Below are 12,441 nucleotides of genomic sequence, written 5' to 3'. Positions count from 1 at the left end.
TATAGTTGTCTTTATTGGGCTTTATTGAAAGGAAAAAAAGAAGATAGGGAGAGAAAATTGCTCACTGGTCAGAACAATATGTTGTTATGGAACAAAACGGATGGTAGGTCACAAAATGGAAGGGCACTTTTATTTAGTCACAGAACCAATTAGCGAGCAAGCCACTTTTTTGTTCAGGCGTAATGTGGTTTACACCTCCATGCTTGTGTGCATGGAGGTTTGTTGGTTGTGTTTCGTAAAAGATTGTTTATTTCTGTGAACAGGTTTTTGCTTTTGTGTTGTCTGCACTGCCATAATTATTTTTCATTTAAAGATTTTTTTTAGAATGTGGTTCTTAATGAGGTCCTATTATGCCCTTTCACAAAGTCTTGATTTTGTTTTCGAGGTGTACTAGAATATGTTTTCATGCTTGTTTGTTCAAAAATCATATTATAAATCACATTATTTTTCACATATTTTTTGGCATTATTTGCACCTCTCTCCCCAGTCAGGGGTGCGTTTCCCGAAAGCATCGTTAGCCAACTATGGTCGCAAGTTCCGTCGTTATCAGCATAGTTCAACGAGTCGGTGTTTTCCAAAACAATCGTTCCAACGAACATTCGCAAACAGCATCGCAAAGTTGTGTGGTTTGAACGACAGCTCTCGACCTGTGGTTTGATAGTTTCTATATTGCATCACATTTGAACGTAATAAATATTTATCTTGAGCAAAATATGCAAGCTAACATTCAGTACAACTGGTGCCTTTTATTTAGAATACATACAAATGTAATTTACGTCTTTTAGGTTTTCAAAAGATTGAGTGTGCATGTGCGAACGTGCTTTACTATGTAAGAATGAGTCAAATATTGAGTCTGGTAATAAAGCAAAATAACTGAGAACAATTAGAAATAGACACTTTGCGACAATGGGTTTCGGGAAACGGTCGTGACTAGCTAGTTGATTTCTCCAACGATGCATCGTACTATTGTTGTGAAGCTGCGAACTACATAGTTGTACGGGAAACGCACCCCTGGCTCGAACATGCTGTTTAGTTCTTGTTTTCGATAAAGCCCCTCCTTCCAAAATATGAAATGAGTTGTGATTGGTTAGCTGGTGTGTTGTTATTGGCACCGCTTAGCGCATGTTCAGGAAATGTCACGCCCCTTCATAACAACAAGTTCTGCTCTGATGTAAATAATTAAGTATGGCGTCAATTTCAAACCAATTCGAGTCTGATTCAGACCCCGCCAATGTTAACGAATAAGAGGATCGTGCAGAGGTGTGTTTGGTTAGCCGACTATGGTCGCAAGTTCCGTCGTTATCAGAGTCAGTGTTTCCCGAAACAATTGTTTCAACGAACATTCGCAAACAGCATCGCTGTTTGTGGTTTGAACGTTAGCGTTAATTGGATCTCAAACAGTTTCATTAAAAGTAGTTATTACTTCACCACATGCGAAACCAACGCGGTTGAACGATACTTTGTGACAGTGGGTTTCGGGAAACAGTCGTGACTAGCTAGTTGATTTCTCCAACAATGCATCGTACTATGGTAGTGAAGCAGCGAACTACATAGTTGTACGGGAAACGCACCCCTGAACAGATTTCAAGCACGGATTTCACAGGACTTTTCAAAGTGGTATGTTGTTTTTTTTTTGTCATTTTCCTATAGATTATAGACACAATGTCATCCACCATTTAATCATATTTGTCAGAAAACTATGGTAATACAAACAGTAATTGATCACAAAACCATGGATAATCAATCACCATGGATCAGATTTCTGTCAGGACCACTATCGTCAAATATGATTGACAATTAGCATGCAGTTTGGACTGGCGGTATGGCTCTGGGCGAGAACTCCCTGCCTAGCATGGATAGCAGGGAGAGCAGCAATAACACCCCCTAGGCTTAACAGAACAGAACCAACGTGAATGTATGCAGATATCATTAATTCAAGATTTTAAACAACATAATTCGAAAATTTATTCTGATTGAAGGGGAATCAGAATGTCAAATCCTGACTGGGCGAGAGGAGGAGCTGGGGATGGAGGAGGGTAATTAGCTCCTAAGAAATGCGAAAGCTGCTTATAACACTGAAGGAGCTTATGTACAGTGATAGGGTGAGAGTCACTAACGTGACCTGCCAGAACTGACACTGCGCTTGATCATTGGAACTATTAATAGAAAACACAACTACAAATAATTAGACATACATACAAGTGACCCATAAACAACAGATTATCCAGACAAAATGGAAACCGCTTTTGTGCGTATAGCCTGCATTGTATTCTCTTAGATTCTAGAAGCTGTTCTCAGTAAAATGTGCAGCACAAAGACAAGCATCGTGGTTATAATGTTTAGGAACAGTGTTTAAAATGAATTGGATCTACTCAAAGTGTCTGCCTTAGGACAAAGTTTTTCTGGGGTGGAAAGAACAGCGAAAACAACTCTTCTTCTTTAGCGCAGCCAGCCATATCACCCTCTAGCCCACAATAAAAAATCCCAATTTACCTTTATCCATCATCATGGCGACATGGCCTCCTCATCATTCCCATATATATTTATCACTCTGTCTCCTCTCCACCAATAATCTGGTGTGTGGTGGGTGTTCTGGAGCAATCTGGTGGTGGTTGAGGAGATTCCCCCCTTCCATATGTAAAGAGCTTTTCTGCCTCATCCCCTTTTTGGGAATCCATAGACAGCGATTATTTAAATGAGTAACCTTGTGACTTCACAAGATCCGGGAAAAAACACAAAAACACCCCACATTGCAACGCACATAAAATCCACAATTGCCAAAATGTGATTCATCTTGTTCTATTTGTTTACCACTAACGCATACTGATGATGTTCTATACTAACTTGGGCCGTAGCCTACGATTCAATAGGTGTCATCATCATACATGTCGTACCCAAGTTCAATAGATCCATGTCGTACAGTGTGATTTTTTTGTACAGTGTGATCTAATAAGATTGCCGAAGTCGCACAGGCTGTAGCAGGCATAAGGCCGTGTATCCACCAAAGCGTTTTAGCCTGCTTAAAACGCTAGACGCTCTGCTGTTGTGGGCGCTTGAGAGCGTTTTGGCAGCGCAGCGTTTTTTCCGTTGAGACGTTTCGTTGCTATGATACAGAATATCCACAGCACAGTTTGAATGTTGTGACAGTTGGTCTGTGTGGTATAAGTCCCGCCCCTCCTCCATTGTGATTGGACGGCTGGGTAAAAAGTGACAGTGATGAGCGCTGCGTTTTATCCAAAGTTGAACATTTTTCAACTCTCGGCGATCAGTAAAAAACGCATGGGCGCTCGGCGCTTCAGCATGAAAAAAACGCTCAGCGCCTCGTCACGCTCATGGCATTTAAAAAACGTGGCGCTCCCATTGAAAACAATTTAAAACATACGCCAGGCGCGTGGAAAAACGCGTTGGTGGACACACGGCCAAAGGGAAATGTGTTCAAGTGGCACATAAAGATTAAGTATTTCAAATTAAAAGTCATTATATTTTTACATCCAGAGCTTTGTTTAGATAATCGATGTGCTCAACTCTAGCAATGAAGCTGAGACTACAGAACGTTCAATCAAATTAGCTTAAATGTTTAATGAACAATGAGTATTAATTAATAAATAGTCAATTAAAGAAAGTTGAGGGATCCTATGTTCTAAATAGCTAAAAGACGTTGCTTTTAAATTCATTAAATGTGTCCCTTCATCATGTGTCGCTCAAGTTTATTTGCAGTTGTTATTCTTCACGAGTAAGGTCGGTTACTCAGAAATCATTTAGCTGTGCTAAAATCGGACATAGTGATTACTGAGCACTTCTTTGCACACATCCACTCTCTCTGTCTTTGTGTCTCTTCCTCTCATGTTTGTTTTCTTTGATCATACAGATCTGTAGCAAGTAAGTCAAAGAGTGACTTGGTGCTGCTCTCATTAATGACAGCCAGCGTAATTAGTTTGGCCCAGAGAGAGAAACACTTGGCTGTCGTTTCATCTGTCATAGCATAGTTTGATTGTTTTAAAGCGCACTTCAGTGAAACCAAAATAGAGAGAGGAAGACGAGGGAGGAACAAAAAAAGGTCAGCTAAAGATATTTTTATAGATTTTTCAAAAGTTGTTGCCACAGTCCTGTGTGGTTGCTATGGTGTTAGGAGGAGTAGTTGCTATGTCTGCCTGTGCAAAATTTGCTGCCACAATTTTACACAGTTTCTTGGGAATTTTAGTGGTTCTTTTGTGTTCTGGGTGGTTGCTTGGGCATTGCTAGGAGGTTTCCCAAAAAATATCATAAGCCCAGTTCACAAACTCATTGGCACTAATGGTCTCAATGATCTACTAAGCTTACAATGCTTTAGGGAAACATAGCTGTTCGCGGTTGTTAGGGTTGCCCACTCAAAAGCTTCCCAAATGCTATGTGGTTGCTAGGGCATTGTGAGTAGTTAGAACATTTTTATGCGATTTGCTAGAATATTTTTAAAGGTATTGGTATGTAGTTGTGAGGGTGTTCTGGGTGATTCCTAAAGCATTGTTATGTGGTTGCCAGGGTGTTCTTATAGATGCTAGGGTGTTGCTATGTGGTTGCTAGGGCGTTTTGTATAGTTACTAGAACATTGTTTCAAGTTCAAGAGTAATAAAGTTGTTGGTATGTGGTTGTAAGGGTATCTGGGTAATTACTAGAGCATTTTTATGTGGTTGCTAGGGTGTTCTCATAGTTTATCGGGTGTTGATATGTGGTTGCAACTGTGTTTTCAGTAGTTACTTGAACATTTTTATGTGACTGCTAGAGTAGTTATAAATATGTTGCGATGTGGTTGTGAGGGTGCTCTGGGTGATAACTAGAGCAGTGTTATGTGGTTGCTAGAGTGTTCTGATAGTTTCCCAGGTGCTGCTGTGTGGTTGCTAGGCCGTTTTGAGTAGTTACTAGAACATTGTTTTGTGGTTTCAGAGTAGTTAAAAAATATGTTGCTATGTAGTTGTGAGGGTGTTCTAGGTGATTACTAGAGCATTGTTATGTGGTTGCCATGGTGTTCTTTTAGATGCTAAGGTGTTACTGTGTGGTCGCTAGGTCGGTTTGAGTAGTTACAGCTTTGTTATGTGGATGCTAGAGTAGTTATAAAGGTGTTGCTATGTGGTTGTGAGGATGTTATGGGGGATTACTAGAGCATTGTTATGTGGTTGCCAGGGTGTTCTGATAGTTGCTAGGGTGATTTGTGTAGTAACTAGAGCAATGTTTTGTGGTTGCTAGAGTTATAAAGTTGTTGGTATGTGGTTATAAGGGTATCTGGGTAATTACTAGATCATTGTTATGTGGTTGCTAGGGTGTTCTCATAGTTTATCGGGTGTTGCTTTGTGTTTGCTACTGTGTTTTCAGTAGTTACTAGACCATTTTTATGTGATTGCTAGAGTAGTTAGTAATATGTTGTGATGTGGTTGTGAGGGTGTTCTGGGTGATTACTAGAGCATTGTTATGTGGTTGCTTGAGTAGTTATAAAGGTGTTGCTATTTGGTTGTGATGGTGTCTGGGTAATTAGAGCATTGCTATGTGGTAGAGTGTTCAGATAGTTGCCCGAGTGTTGCTATGTGGTTGCTAAGGCATTTTGAGTACTTAATAAAACATTATTATGTGGTTGCTAGGGCGTTTTGAGGACTTACTAAAACATTATTATGTGGTTTTGGTAGATTTATAAAGTTGTTGGTATGTGGTTGTATTTTGTAAGGGTATCTGGGTAATTACTAGAGCATTGTTCCCGTGGTTGCTAGGGTGTTCTCATAGTTTATCGGGTGTTGCGATGTGGCTGCTACTGTGTTTTCAGTAGTTACTAAAACATTTTTATGTGATTGCTAGAGTAGTTATAAATATGTTGCGATGTGGTTGTGAGGGTGTTCTGGGTGATTACTAGAGCATTGTTATGTGGTTGCTAGAGTGTTCTGATAGTTTCCCAGGTGCTGCTGTGTGGTCATGGCCGTTTTGAGTAGTTACTAGAACATTGTTTTGTGGTTTCAGAGTAGTTAAAAAAGATGTTGCTATGTGGTTGTGAGGATGTTATTGCGGATTACTAGAACATTGTTATGTGGTTGCCAGGGTGTTCTGATAGTTGCTAGGGTGTCGCTATGTGGTTGCTAGGGCGTTTTGTGTAGTTTCTAGAACATTGTTTTGTGGTTGCTAGAATAGTTATAAAGGTGTTGCTATTTTGTTGTGATGGTGTCTGGGTAATTACTAGAGCATTGGTATGTGCTAGAGTGTTCAGATAGTTGCCCAGTTGCTGCTGTGTGGTTGCTAGGCCGTTTTGAGTAGTTACTAGAATATTGTTTTGTGGTTTCAGAGTAGTTAAAAAAGATATTGCTATGTGGTTGTGAGGGTGTTCTGGGTCATTACTAGAGCATTGTTATGTGGTTGCTAAATATTTGACATGATAATCACATAATTTGAGGCATCACTCATGCCCATAGCACAAATGATGCTGGGTGATTTACGAACAGAAGTTTAATTTTTAATGTTAATGCTTTGTTTAAATAATTATGACCTTGCCTTAAAAACCACAACTAATAAATTAAGGACAATAATTGCAATTATTAGAGAGTAAAGAACAAAGTAGTGTGGATGAGGAAGTGAGCAGGAAGAATTGTGAAGCTCTAGTGTGAGTAGAGTGCAGTAGAAAGTACAAGATGAGCATCTTTATTTATGGATTTCCACTCAGTCTAATTTATAGCAAGTTCCACTAGGATGCATCTGAAATGCTTCAGGGGGCAATGAATGAGCTCGGCCTTACACAACAACTCAAATATGAGCCTTTATGAGGATGTATCAAACACACACTTACACATGCACACCAATGGACACAATTAAACATTTGGTGGTCTTTACTCAATTAATCTCATTTATACTTGTGTACGTTTAAACTTGAGTTGACCCCTTAAGACACGTTGCAAGTTTGACGTCAATGATTTGTTTTCTGGTGGATTTTTTTTACAGTGAATTTCAGATATGAATAAAGCGCATAATAATATTTTAGGATCCTTTTTGGAACTGTTTGCTATATTAATGTAAAATTATTTTTGTCTTGCTACCTCAACTAAGAAGGACAGATGAAAAAAATCAGCAGAGAAATCTAGTTCCTCTGGGAAAAGACATAAACATCAAGCTTTTTTTCTGCCAAGACTACAACATTTGAACACACTCACTGGCAGCTCATGCATTAATATAATACATGCCATGACATCCGGTATAAAGATTTCACCAGAAACACAGACGCTATATGTTTTTTTTATCAGTCTCATTAAATAATCATACACTTTACAGTTGTTTCAGCTCTCCCATCAATCGGTTGAACTTATACGCTCATAAATTTGCATATTTCATCAAAACAAAACAGAATTGCTTGGAAATAAGTGTATTTGGATGTGTGTGTTCTAACTTTGTCTTGGGTGAAGAATAGTTTGACTTCATCTGTTATCAAAGAAAAGGGAATTCATTATTCTGTTTTCTACATCTTCAGTTCAGTCTTGTCGTTCTTACAAAGACAGAGTAGTAATGTAGTAATAAGGCAAGAGATTTACTCTTTTCCAGCTTTCATACACACATACACACACACACATTGTCAGGCAGGAGTCACGACACAGCATGAGGAGGTGAAGTGAGAGTCTTTAAATGTGATTTATTAGAAGATAAAAGTTGTAATAGTCTTTGTATACATGCTTATCATAACTGTGTGGGTGAATGCCTCTTCCTTAAACGCACATTTCAGAATGTGTGTCTGTGTGTGTGACTAAGCAGGCTTTACACAGCATCATTACTCCAGTCTATTGTGTCACATGATCATTGAAAAATGAAAATTTAGTGCTCAGTAAATATTTCCTATTATTAGCAATGTTGAAAACAATTGTGCTGCTTAATGTTTTTTTTAAGATTCTTTGAATAATTGAAAGTTCAAAAGATCGACATTTATCTAAAATAGAAATATTTTGTAGCATTATGTCTTTATTGCCACTTTTAATCAGTTCCTGCATCCTTGCTGAACAAAAGTATTCATTTCTTTTTAAAAAACAGTAGCCTATAGTTAGATGATTGAGTGAATAGACACTATCTGCTTATTTGTAGAAAGAGAGTAATAAATTGTAAAAGGGCATTTGTATATTTCAGACATTATTTTGAATCACATTTATTTTTCAGAGCCATCTTAAATCTAATAGGATAGTCATGAGAGAAGCTAAATGCTCTTTGATATAGCACATGCTTAATGCTCATGTTCTGTATAAACATCCATCTCACTGGAAGTCATTGATCTCAGTACAGTCATTGATCTTTTGGTAAATGCTCTTAATGAATTCACAGCCTCACAAATGACTTCAAGCATGAACAACTGATTTCTCATTCTGACATAGTAAACAGGATATAGCTGAATAAACAGCAAAATGCGTCAGTCCTTTTCTTTCAGTCTTAATCTGTCTTTGGCTATATATTTCGCTCCTCTCATTTCTGTCTTTCTTCAGATTTGGTGAGGAATGCATGGAGGTTTTTCGCATTGCTAATGTTGGTGTTCTAACAACACTGCTGCATATATATGATTATGCATCATATGATTTACATCAACATATCAACATCATTTTGAATGAGCAATGGTGATTTTATGATTTCTCATATAAGGATAGTCATGAATACTCCCAATATTTATTTATTTATTTTTTTAAGAAGTATCTTATGCTTCCCAATGCAGCCTTTATTTAATTAAGAATACAGCAAAAACATTATATTGTTTAATATTATTTCAATTTAAAATAACAATTTTGTATTTTAATATAGATTAAAGTGTAATTTATTCCTGTGTTGTCAAATCTGAATTTTTAGCATCATTACTTCAGTGTTCAGTCACATGATTTGTAATAAACATTTTTTATTGTTATTTACTATGTGAAAAACAGTTGAGCTTCTCCCAATTCTTAAATACAAAGTTCAAAAGAACAGCATTTATTTCAAATATAAATCTTTTGTATAACTTTAAGTCTTTACTGTCTGTCTCTACTTATTAATTTAATGTGTCCATTCTGAATAAAAGTGTTAATTTCCTTTTAAAAAATGATAAAAAGAAATCTTGCTGACCCCAAATGTTTTAGTGTAGATTTATGGACATGGGTCACAATGGTCAACTAGTTATCAGCTTATTGTTACAATTGTTTTTTGAATATCAGTCCTCTATAGTGGACACTATGTAGTATGAACTGAATCTTTAATGCATATTTGTTTTCTCCCTCTCTGTTTTTGCTTCTCTCTCCTCTTGTTTTTCATTATTTCACATAATCTGTTTGTCCTCTACGTTACTTTCTGTCCCTCTTGTCTCTCTGTCTTTCTGCAGTAGGCACTGTGTGTGTGGATGAGGCTGTGAGAGGGTGAGTGTATCAGGATGACGATGAAAGGCTTGTCCTCTAGCCGTAGCCACCACCACACACTCACCCACTGTGACCCGTCCTACGACTCTTTGACCCTCCGCCACGAACGACGGCCTTTTGGCCTCAACTCATCCCACACGACTGACCAAGGCTTCTACGGGTGCCAGTCTGATCTGGCTTGCAGCACATTTCCACGCCGACATCATGGCTCACAGCACGAGTTCAAGGGCGAATGCGCCATTGTGCCCTATGTGGGACCGGGGGGCGTAGCCGGGGGAACTGGGGGTGGGTATGGACCTTGTGGCCCGGCTGGCATCCCCCCGTCCCTTCTGGAGAAGTTTGACCAGCAGCAAACAGTGAGGAAGGACGGGTATCACACATTGCAATACAAACGGACGGCGGCGCTCGAGCACCAGCGCAGCGACAGTCCTGGGCGAATACGCCACCTCGTACACTCTGTCCAAAAACTTTTCACCAAATCCCATTCTTTAGAAGGTCCTAGTCAACGCAGCCTCAACGGAAATGACCCCGCCATCCCAGCTGATGCAATGGCTACGGCTGCATCCCACCCGAACGTTTCCTCCATGACTGTAGGCACCCTACACAAGCCGTCTAGCAACAAGCGGGGAAAGAGCAAGGAGCGCAGTCGCTCCGAGCCCAAACCTCGTGCACGGACGCCTGGGTCTGGTTACTGGAGCTCAGACGACACTCTGGACAGAGAGATCTGCCTCTACCACCAGCATCAACCCTCTGGAGTCATGACCATGGGCCGCCATCCGGACAAATCCCAGTCCCACTACTTCTTGGGACAGAGCTACAACACCCTAGGAGGGGGACGCTCGTCCCTGAAGACCTCACGCAGCAACAACGACATTGGAAGTTGTTCCACATGCTCCAACCAAGGAGGCGCTCTGACTTTCGGAGGCTCGACGTCAGTGGACCAGGCTGGGCCACTCCTCAAGAAGAGCTCCTGGTCCAGCACTTTAACGGTGAGCAGGGCCCGAGAGGTGTACCAGAAGGCCACTGTCAATATCGATAAAGCCCTAGTCAAAGCACAGACCTGCCAGCAGGGACGAACCTGCCAGTTTTTACAGGTAGGAGAGAGATTTATCTTCCCTCATCACAACGACCATCATCATCATTGCCATCGGTGTCATAAGATCAGCTTCCACACCTTATGGTTTGTGTTGAGGATGCATGTGCATTTGGTTTCTCGGTGTGGCATCTCTTCGTCTTTCTTTTCATCTTGTGCTTCATCTCATCACATTTCCCATCTTTCAGCGCATGATCTTTCTGCTGTGTTTGGATGTTTGTGATGAGTGGACATATTGCATGCATGCACATGTCTATGTTAGGGGGCTGTTCACACAGGATTCATTTTAATGAATCCTGCTGGGTTTTAAATTTGTCAATGAAAATCATACTCGGTTACTTAAGAATGAGTGTTGCGTTAGCTAGCTTACGCTACGGGAAAATCCCTTTTCTCGAGAATACTGAAACCAAAAAAAAATATCCTTAATTTTGCATTAATTTAAAACACATTTCTTCACAGAGCATGTGCCTATTGGTTGCTCTGCAGCAACTGCTGCAACCTATCAAGAGACTGTACGTGACGTAAGGAACAATGAGGTTTATGATGATATAAGCAGAGTCCAGATAGGGTGTTCTTTGTTTTTTCATACTGAAGCGAAACCAGAACACAGCACAAGCATGGCAGGGTTAAGCAACTCACCTCATCTAGAGAGAACCGAGGTTACGTTAGTAACCGAGTACGTTCTCTTATGAGAGTACTCTCGTGGTGCGTAAGCTAACTTACGCTACAGGAACCCAATGTAAAGCGCCATGCGTCCACACATGGCCCCAAGGGCATGTGCCCAGGGTACACAGGATAGTGGGGTAATATCTAGGCCAACGAGGAATGTGCCTAAGAATGTAGCACAGCCATATATATGTTTTAATGGAATGGGTGCTTACCACAGTATAACAGTCAGGATGGTCGAAAGTTAGCCTGAGCTGCATGACAAAATAATTAATACAGTCTGTCAGTCTGGTACGTTTTTTAGACTGAAAACAGCTTAGCCTGTTGGGCAGGAACTTCCAGGTTGTAAATGTAGACGGAGATGCCGAGCCTGCCGCTATACAAATATCCTGGAGTGAAACGCCACTGAACCAGGCCCATGAAGAGGCCATGCCTATAGTGGACACGGCTAAAGGGCACAGAAGGCCTTTAGACTTATAAGCCAGAGCGATAGCGTAGACTTTTCCATCTGGAAAGGCTCTGTTTCGAGGTGGCTAGCCCTTTAGTGCGGCCACCGAACGAAACAAAGATATTTACTGACTGCCTGAAAGCAGCTGAACGTTCGACGTATATTCTTAGTGCCCTGACCGGGCAAAGGAGATTTACGTCGTTCTCACTATCAGATCCTGGGAGGGCTGACAGGTAAATTACTTGCCCTCTGAACGGAGTGGACTGCACTTTGGGGACATAGCCGTGTCTTGGTTTGAGAATGACTTTAGAGTCATTAGGCCCAAACTCAATTCACGTAGCGCTAACAGAGAGCGCGTACAGGTCACCCACTCGCTTGACTGAAGCGAGAGCCATGAGAAAAGCGGTTTTGAACGAGAGACAGACTGTAGTGGTTCGAAGCGGTCACCCTTCATAGCGTCTAGGACTGTGGAAAGGTCCCAGACCGGAACAAGAGTGGGTCGAGGAGGGTTTATTCTCCTAGTCCCTCCAAAGAAGCGGATGATGAGATTGTTCCTTCCCAATGGCGTTTTGTAAACGCTGCTATGACTGCAACATACACTTTAAGTGTGTAGGGGGACCTGCCCTCGTCCAGAAGCCCTTGAGTCCTTGAGTGAACTCTGATGAAGATGTAGTTTGACATCGAAACGTTAGTCAAGTTTTGCACCTTTAATAAATTTGTTACCAAGAAGATTTCTGCACCGGTGTCTCACATGTATTTTGCATTTTTCTGTATCTAAAGAGACCCGCATTCTGTTTTATTCCACTAGGTCTTTGTCTAGCTGATTTTAATGTCCTGTGTGAACGGCCACTTTTAATGTCAATGTGTTTGAATGT

At 40.6% G+C, this 12,441-nt stretch overlaps 1 protein-coding gene across 5 annotated transcripts in view; it reads left to right on the top strand.

The window, feature by feature from the left end:
* Positions 1-12,441, top strand: part of dlgap1b (DLG associated protein 1b) — a 132,546-nt gene that overhangs the window by 67,109 nt on the left and 52,996 nt on the right. For 3 of the 5 annotated variants that reach the window (XM_089125572.1, XM_039666680.2, XM_089125573.1), the window contains exon 3: positions 9,326-10,453. In XM_089125572.1, the coding sequence (XP_088981698.1) occupies positions 9,374-10,453 (1,080 nt within the window). In that variant the 5' untranslated portion in view covers positions 9,326-9,373. The remainder of the gene's footprint in view (positions 1-9,325; positions 10,454-12,441) is intronic. The other 2 variants (XM_089125570.1, XM_089125571.1) reach the window with 2 other exon arrangements.

Source organism: Pimephales promelas, chromosome 22 (assembly GCF_988280905.1).
Source record: "Pimephales promelas chromosome 22, fPimPro1.hap1.1, whole genome shotgun sequence".
NCBI lineage: Eukaryota > Metazoa > Chordata > Actinopteri > Cypriniformes > Leuciscidae > Pimephales > Pimephales promelas.
Note: the sequence above shows the minus strand (reverse complement) of the source record. Positions and strands in the feature narration are given on the sequence as shown.